The sequence below is a fragment of the Theobroma umbraticum genome, unplaced genomic scaffold, assembly GCF_002168275.2.
Source record: "Theobroma umbraticum cultivar Fairchild unplaced genomic scaffold, ASM216827v3 scaffold_146.0, whole genome shotgun sequence".
Classification (NCBI taxonomy): Eukaryota; Viridiplantae; Streptophyta; class Magnoliopsida; order Malvales; family Malvaceae; genus Theobroma; species Theobroma umbraticum.
The window spans coordinates 4,396,338-4,405,439 of NW_018397265.1; the positions used below are offsets into that span (position 1 = coordinate 4,396,338).

At 30.0% G+C, this 9,102-nt stretch overlaps 1 protein-coding gene across 1 annotated transcript in view; it reads left to right on the forward strand.

The window, feature by feature from the left end:
- The window catches only part of SURF1 (Surfeit locus 1 cytochrome c oxidase biogenesis protein), a 4,250-nt gene extending 937 nt beyond the window's left edge, over positions 1-3,313 (forward strand). Inside the window, exons 4-8 of the mRNA XM_021436817.2 lie at positions 30-121; positions 217-407; positions 495-778; positions 2,176-2,288; positions 2,844-3,313. Of these exons, the coding sequence (XP_021292492.1) occupies positions 30-121; positions 217-407; positions 495-778; positions 2,176-2,245 (637 nt within the window). The 3' untranslated portion in view covers positions 2,246-2,288; positions 2,844-3,313. The remainder of the gene's footprint in view (positions 1-29; positions 122-216; positions 408-494; positions 779-2,175; positions 2,289-2,843) is intronic.
- Positions 3,314-9,102: the final 5,789 nt, after the last annotated feature.

Sequence of the window (9,102 nt, forward strand, 5' to 3'; positions counted from 1 at the left end):
AATTGTTGCCTTTAACTACATTTCTCTAGGCTTTTGTCACAAAATAGTACTAAGCTTCAATTGGCAATGAGAAAGCCTTCAAGATTCCATCCTATCATCATGATATATGTTGTTCTCCTTTGTTGTCACCTTTGAAGCTTAAATTGTTATTTGGTGCTGGATTCGTTTTCATTGCTGATGCATGGGATTGCCTGCTAAGTTTTGATTTCAATTAAGTTGAATATGCTTACAGTGTGCAGTCACCAGTTCTTGTAAATAGAGGATGGGTCCCACGGAGCTGGAGAGACAAGTCTTTTGAAGTTCCACAAGAAAGGGAGAAGTCTTCAAGTACAGAAGCTGTTCCTGTCCAACAGAGTGAACAAAGCTGGTGGTGGAGGTTTTGGTCTAAGAAGCCAAAAGTTGTTGAGGTTGTTTCTTATATCCCATAATGCTTTCTTTGATGCTGATGACATATACCTTACGTGAAGAAGTCTGAAATTCCTTGGAAATTACAGGATCAAGCCCCTGCTATTTTTTCTATTGAAATTATTGGAGTTGTCCGTGGTAGTGAGAAGCCAAGCATATTTGTTCCAGCAAATGATCCAAATTCAAGACAATGGTTCTATGTTGATGTTCCTGCAATTGCTGTTGCTTCTGGGCTCCCAGAGGATACTCTCTTAATTGAAGACATCAATGAAAATGTTAATCCAAGCAATCCTTACCCTGTTCCAAAGGATGTCAATACCTTGATTCGCAGTTCAGTTATGCCACAGGACCATCTAAATTATACCTTGACATGGTATGAGTCACTATATCATATGATTAAAAATATTTTATTCCTGCACATGTAGTTCCTTTGTTGGAGAGAGATTTGATATCAGTGTGCATTCTCTATCCACTTTTCTTCCAACAGTTGTGGTATTTCTAGTTTTCTTATGATTGCTGTGAAGGAGGGCAGATTACTCTTGATCTGCCTTTTAAAATGAGACATATTATATTTTATTTTTGATTAAAATTTAAATTAATCTGACCTAGCGAATATAATCAATGAATAAATAATATAATGAACTGAATATAACACTTAAAAATGTACATATTTTTGTGGTGGAAATAAAAACTTATACTTATGCAGTTTAGCAAGTTAGGCAAAGACTGCCATTTCTTTTTGGAAATCATAAGAGAAGTGAGGCCATTGCTTTAAACTGCATTTAATGTCATTTCTTTCTCTCCGTCCTAAGTGTTGATGAATTATTCTTTTTTTTTTTTAATATGAAAGTATTTGTGTGTGATACCTTTTAGGTGTGCTAATAATAATGTAGAAAAACAATATAGTGGTCGCATTTGCTAAATGTTGGAATCTAATCAGATATTTGTTCCAATTAAAATTTCCTTTCCGAGATTGTTATAATCATTTGTCTGTATGTCTATATAAATATATTCTGGAAGAGTATTTTCTTTAGTTGGGAGTTCCATAGTTCCAAACAAAAATCTGCAAGTTTGGACATCTAAGGAATCTTAAAAGATTTTCTGTGAAAGATAATGTTCAGCTTTTATTGAAAGATTCTATGAGAGAAACTTCGAGCATTAAAGTTTGTGGTCTTCTTATTAATATTCTTGTTATCTGACAAAAGGAATCTACAATATCCTGTGGCGTCTTTGAGAACTTTTTCTTGAACTACTTTGGCAAATTAACTTCCTATAGATATGAGCCTAGGTTGGGTGCCTTGGGGTTGAGAATTAGTTATGCCTCAAGGATATTTCCTAATTATTTTGTAAATGAATTAAAACTCGAAAACCTTATTAAAGCAGATTGATCTTAAAATCTTGTCCATCCAAACTTCAGAATAAACAAAATCAATATGTTTAGCAAAACACACACTTAATTAAAATGCCTTGCGATGAGGGTTAATGATTCATGTATCCTTATAGTTTAATGCTGTAGAGAGCATGACAGATTAACTGATAAGGAAGCATGCATTTCTGCTTATTGTTAAATTTCTTTATGCCCCTGCAGCTATTACTTTTTATTCTGAATACATGGAGCCTTGGGTTGTTTCAAAGTAAATTATGGTGTCACATCAACTGCGCATTAGTAAAAAGGCAACAATATAACAAATTTATCTCAGAAATTTTTAAAACAGATTGTCTGGCTTCCTATCATACCTCTTCCCTGATATCTTTTTCATTTTTCTGCAGGTATTCTCTGTCTGCTGCTGTTACATTTATGGCTTTTAAGAGACTTAAGCAAAAAAAGAGTAGGAGATAGCAATCATTACTCTAAAAGGTTTAAGTTTTTCCTACGATTCTTGGTATGCACTGTACTCAAGCATTTGATTTGTGGCATATTACTATCCTTGAGTCCCCTATGTAGTGAAACAATAAATTATTTATGTGATGGTAGTGTTTTTTTTTTTTTTTGGTTTTTGCCCATGATTTAGTGATATTGTTTGTTGCTTCGTTTTGGTTTTATTTGTTGGGCCCTGAGATCTCCTGCAGCCTATGTGGTTTAGCTTCTTATTTTCATCCTGTATCAATTCAAGCATGTGATCTACAAGAACATGAAGAATTAACAAGCCTCAAGTCCTATTATTAGATGAGAAAATATAATTGTTGGGTTATGTTTTTTTTTTTCATTGTGGCTCCATTTGGTGAACCAGGACATATTTCCTGCAATCTTTCTGCTGTTTTTCGTAATATTGGTATTTCTTTTGGCCATTGTCTGTCTGTGTATGTGAATAATTTTCCGAATGTGCACTGTTAGATAATGAGCCTTCTTATAATTTGCGTTCAAAACATTAATTGTTCCTACTATTTGTTCCTTTTCTTTTTGTGGAATAAATTACATCTTTGTTATCTGTATTTAGGTTTGCATTCAAAGGTCCTGTACAACTGAACAAGCATCAAATCTTTGAGGTACATTCTATTTGGTTTTCATAAATGAATCTTTTTCAGAGTAGAGCTGAATGCCCACCAGTTCCTGATCTGGACGAAAGATCAGATGAGGTTTGCTACATTTTATTTTGCATTAAATAAAAAATATACTGTGCACTTAAAGTTAGTTTATTTTGTTTTATTCAAGTTCAATTCTAGGAAAAAGGGAAAGAAACGAAAGGAAATTTGAAGAGGAAGAGTGACAATTTTCTAGTGGGATAGAATGTATTTTGAGTTTTCAAGTCTTCTGAGTTTCATCACCATTGAGAATGTCTTGTTTGAGCACAAATGGTGTGTGTAGCTTCAAAGTTGGTAATATTGGATGATGTATGATTAAGTTGTGGATTTTTGGATAATGTTTTCGGCTTATTTATACATTTATTAATTCTCAAGTCCTTGTTGTCAAATGAATGCAACTATAATTGTCTGGTTGACATGTACTTCCAATGTCCTTTAGACGGCGTTTGGTGTTTTACAATGTCATGTAATTATAGGTAATGTGATTATAAATAATATGATTGTAAGAAAAATAATATTACAATGTTTGGTATATAAATAAAATAATGATTAAACTGTTAGGAAGATAACATTGCAACGTTTGGGTTACAAATACTTTATTGATAATGTAATATTAATTTTTAAAATTATTTTTATTTATTAAATGCAAGTTTAATATATTTATATTTTTTATTGTTAATTTTTATATAATATCATCTCTTAAATATATTTTTAATATCATATATTTTATTTTCATTTCTTATTATAATTTTATATATTTTATATTTTATTTTTAATATAATTTTTTATATTATATATTTTATTTTAATTTTAATTTATATTATATAAATTTTAATTTCTTATATTTTATTTTATTTTAATTTTTAATTTTTATATTATATATTTTATTTTAATATTTTTTATTTTAATTATAACATTAAAATGTTTTTAGTAAAGGAATAAAGTTGAAGGGTAAAAATATCTTTAATAATGTTGTAAAGTGCAATGTAATGTAATTGTATTGGTTTTGTATTGCAATCATATTACATTTCTTAACTGTAATGTGATTGCATTGTAATCGTATATTGCAATGGTCTGTTGTAAAATAAATATTATAATATAATTTAATTGGACACATTACAAAGAATGTGCTTTCACTCTTCTCATACCAAATGTTTCAACTCCACTTGTTGCGGGTAGATTTGTTATAAGGATTTTATCAATGGGTGTTTAGGAGTATTTGTTAAGACTAATTAAAATTATTTTCAAAAAGAATTTTTTCCTATATTGCTTTGTTTTTATTAAAAATAAAAAATATAATACATTAATTATCAAAATCTTTTTATAATATCAAATTAACAAGTGTGAAGGCATTCTTTGCATTTGCCTTGTGGTAATGATAAGATTAAAACCAAGGATTTGGTTTGACAGTTTAGTGAGAGTTAGAATTTTACGTTTAGAATTAGAAAACATTGTTTATGAAATAATTGTACTAGAAGTTCAACATTTGATAAAAATATAAAAGAAGTTAGATGGAAAAAGTTCATATGAAAATTATACAAATAAATTTTAAAAATTATTCAAAAGAATCAATCTTAATAATTTACTTAAAATAGTTAACTAGTATAACTATAAATAATTTGTTAGTGACAATAATCTCAATTTCTAAATTTAACAACAAACAAAAATTAACAAATGCAATAATTAAAATCTCAATGGGAAGCAATTCCTTAAAAAATATTAAGAACTGTCAATAAACAATTTAATGGAGAAGCAATTCTCTGAAATTAATCACAAAAATTAAATACAACATCAATAAACAATTTAATAAGGAAACAATCTCCAAATAAAAAACTTAATTGTTCACAAGAATCTACAAGAAAAAAACACAAATAATTTGTAGGAAAGCAATCAAACAATCTTTACATGAATAAGTAATAACTAACCTTATGTGTTTAATTAAATCCTTATTTTGTTGCTTTCAACAAATAATGGTTAAGATGGTAAATCTTAAATCAAAATCACCAAGTTGAAATTATTAAATAAAGAAAAAAATTTAAAGTTGGAACCTTCCTAATAAAAGGAATCTTAGGCTCATGAAGCTTTTTCGATTTTCTGTCAAGTGTTTCTCACCACTAATTCTTCTCATATGGTGCAACATCCACATTTAATTATATATAGTAAGTTAAATTGCTAATCCAACTTTTGATTAATTATAATTTAACCTTTGTACTTACTTAAATCGTTTAATTAAGTCTGGATTAGAAATTTCAAATTTTCGATTGAGCACAATCTCATTTTAATTTCACATTGTCACTTTATTGTGTGTAACTTATTAGATTTTCAACATATTGGCAATAAATATAAACTAATCTAATTACTTATATTTATAAATCATGAGGGACATCTAACAATACATTATGATTACTCAAATGTCATAAAAGTCAGTATGTTTTGACTAGCCTTTCAGTGTATAGTATCTCAATGTAATTTGATCATTTCATCAAATATCCTGGATATGTCATGAAGAATGGCATGGTGTCTATTTATGACATCCTATATTAGTCCTAAGGCTTCATATTGACCTATCCGATTTATCAAGATTGCCTCAGCCAAGGACTTTGATAATATAAGCTAAGAACAAGTGAGATATGCCCCTTATAAATTACTTGAGGTAATGAATCCTCTCTAGATTATACATTCATCTTCGAATGCTTCATGTCATACCTAAAAGCACACTGTTTGGACATGTGGTCACCTCTAGATCCGTAAGGATGAAATCAAGACATGATAATTCACATATAAGATGACTTGGTATCACAAGTTTAAGGATTACTTGCACTATTGACACATGAGAGTATTTCCATAGACATTTAAGTGAAATACCAAATAAAACTCTCATAGTGGGTCATGTTTAGTGAACTTGTTCCTTGACAAGCACGCACATACTATCCCTAAGTATCTCACATGCTTTAACTTATGAGATCGATTATTTACTTCCACAGTAACAAAGTTTAGCATGTGCCAATCTTTGAGCATTGTCAATGCCTTTATTGCTGACAATACAATGACTAGGAATATATTTAGGAACCAAGCTTTAATGCTGAAGAATTTCATAATTATGACCTTTATAATTTCTTTGCAAAGCCATTATGTTTTAAGGACTTTATCTACATAATTCTCTCACAACTCTTTAAAGATAAACTCATGGATAAAGAAATATTTCATACATTATTTAAAATATTCATAATGTATTTAATATGAAATATGACTACTTAATGAAATGTTTTACAAGCACAAAATCGATTAACTTATAGGGCTTACACTGACAATCTCTTATTAGTACTAAAGCTAATCACCTACATAAAAATCAATTCTTGCTCTTCGAGGTATTGGCTCTTTTCAATTCCAGTAACTTCTATTTTCCAAGGACTAACTTCTTCTTTTCCCAGAATTGATTCTTCATTGTTTTTGTGTGCTAAGAATTGACTTCTCCCATTTTCAGAACTAATTTTTCATGTGATAAAGAAATAAATTTGCTTTCTTCTCATTTAAGAATCAAAACTTTACATTTGAGAATTTGATTCTTAGGTTGGCACTTTGAGTTTGAAAACAAAAACTCTTAGAGAAAACTTAGAAGCATATCTTTAAGTTCAAGAGCATTATCATTCACTTTCAAAACATGTTCAATCAATTTCAGCATTTTAAGATATTTTTCTTTATAAGACTAGCTTCAAAACATCCTTGAGATTTTATTCAAATTCAAAAACATCTTTCATTCATTTTCAAAGCATATTTGGTTCAATTAATTGTCATTTTAAAACCAGTATAAAGGTAATATCAGGAATGACATAAAGTTGATTGTCACCTCATAGAAGTGGTTTTCCTCTATTTTTGAGATGAAGGACATAGGACAAGTTGAATACATCTTTAGGGTTAAGATCTCAAGAAATTGTTTTAAGAAGTTCTTGAGTTTGTTTCAAGAAAATTACATTCAAAGGGTTTTAAAATGGTTTCATATGTAAAATTCTAAACCTATAGACACTCTAATGGAGAAAGGCCTATACCTCAACATGGAACAATGTCATAAAACTAAAGAAACAAAGAAACAAATGGTGAACATAACATACATAAGTGTTGTTGGAAGTCTGATGTACGTTATGATGTGTACTCAACCAAACATATGTTTTGCAATTGGTATGGTCAGTAGGTATCAAAGTAATCTTGGGATTACCCAGTAGGATGTAGTCAAAAAGATACTATGGTATCTAAGAGGAACCACTAATTTGACTTTGTGCTATCACGGTGGAAGTTTAAAATTGGTCAGATACAATGAGGCTGATCACACTGGTGATAAAGATGATCAAAAGTCTATTTCAGGATATACTTTTATACTTATAAGTGGAGTTATCTCTTAGAGTAGCAAGAAACAACTTTGTACTACTCTTGTTACTATGGGAACAGATTATGTAACGTGTTATGCAATACGATAAGTGATTGGTGAGGGAGATTCTTGCAAAGCTTGAACATTATTGGGCATCTTTGTTAAGCTGTTGTACTTTATTGTGATAACACAGCTACCATATACAAAAGATCCTAAGTACCATGGAAAAGACGAACACATTGATACTCACTATCACTACATTCATGACATCATTGCACAAGGTCTTGTTGTGTTGAAGTACACTTTTACAACTGATATGTTAGCAAACCCATTCATTAAACCTATTACTAGAAATGCTTTTCATAAACATATCAAGGGTTTAGAGTTATTGCACATTTGATATTTATGTACTATATATCATTTTTGAACAATTAATGAATTAAGTCTGTGTTGACTTATTTGATCAAATATTGTTAATTAATTAAAGCACATATCTAATATAATTACTGTCACCTGACTTTATAGATTATTCTTTTCATATGGGATAATTGACCCAACGTTGTGGTAGTGTGTGGGATGAGACCTAAATGATCACAAGGTATTAAGCATTTTGTAATCTCCTTGTCACATGAGTTGCGAGCAAAGCTGTTAGCAATGTCACCTTGACCTAAAGTTAAGGTGAAGCTCATAAAAGTCAAACATGAAGATTACCCACACTCCATGAAGCCAGAGTTACAACAGAATTTGAATCTTAGGGGGTTCAAATCAATCTTTTTTGTAAGGATGGGATCGAGATCCATATGGTAGTTTTGATGTGACAAACACTAAGTGAAAGATCCACCATAGCATACATTTCACACTATATGTGCTAGTGGTTTATTGATCAAAGGGAGTGATTGGATAGATCCCTGCTTCATCATTGTGTGAGCCTTAAGGACTTATATAGTCCAAATCCCATGCCTTTTGTGACTTGGATCTATTATATGAAGGTGAGTTTTGGTGTTGCTATTTTAACATGATACACAAGGGTCAAAGATGATGTGATCTAGCAAAACATGACTAGGAAAGCAATCAAATCTTAATGGATTGGCATGAGTATCAAATTAAAAGTCATTAAACATCTCACATGCCTAGTCTATAACTCATTGCTCGGGCGATTATAAAACATTGGCTGTTAGATATAATCATGAGTTTAGACACATAAAGAGACTTTACATAGCTCGTATTTGTAGGAAAGATAAGAGATGAAAAAACTTATGTGATTAAGATGATTTGGGGTATGGCAAGAAGTCAAGCTATTTTATATTAGTAAGATGGTAACTTAATATTTGATAACTCTATGATATAGAGTTATTTGGACTTAATTTTGATAGTAATTTAGCTTAGTTTTTGTAGTAATGCATAGAAATTAGTAGGTTTTATTTAAATTATTTTAGGTTAGTTAATTTAGGTGAGTCAATCTAATCTTAGTTAATTTTATACTTAATTTGGTTTTAATGTGATTAAGATAGGTTGTTATTGATTTACTTGTGCTTTTGTAGATGTTTGATGAAAAAAGAATTTTAATGAAAAAAAAAGAGCAATTTCAAAGTGCAGACTTCCACTGTACATGTTAGTTTTTTCACCATAACTCTCTCGACAGAGCTCCATATGATATGACTCTTAGACCATTAGAAAGAGAAGAGAAAAAGCTATAAATTTTATGTTTACCACTTTGCCCAGTTCAGCATGAAATGTAGTAAAAGATCTTGTCAAAGTTGGAGCACTGTAGCATTCCTGTAACAATTATGATTTCTACTATTTAAGTGGTC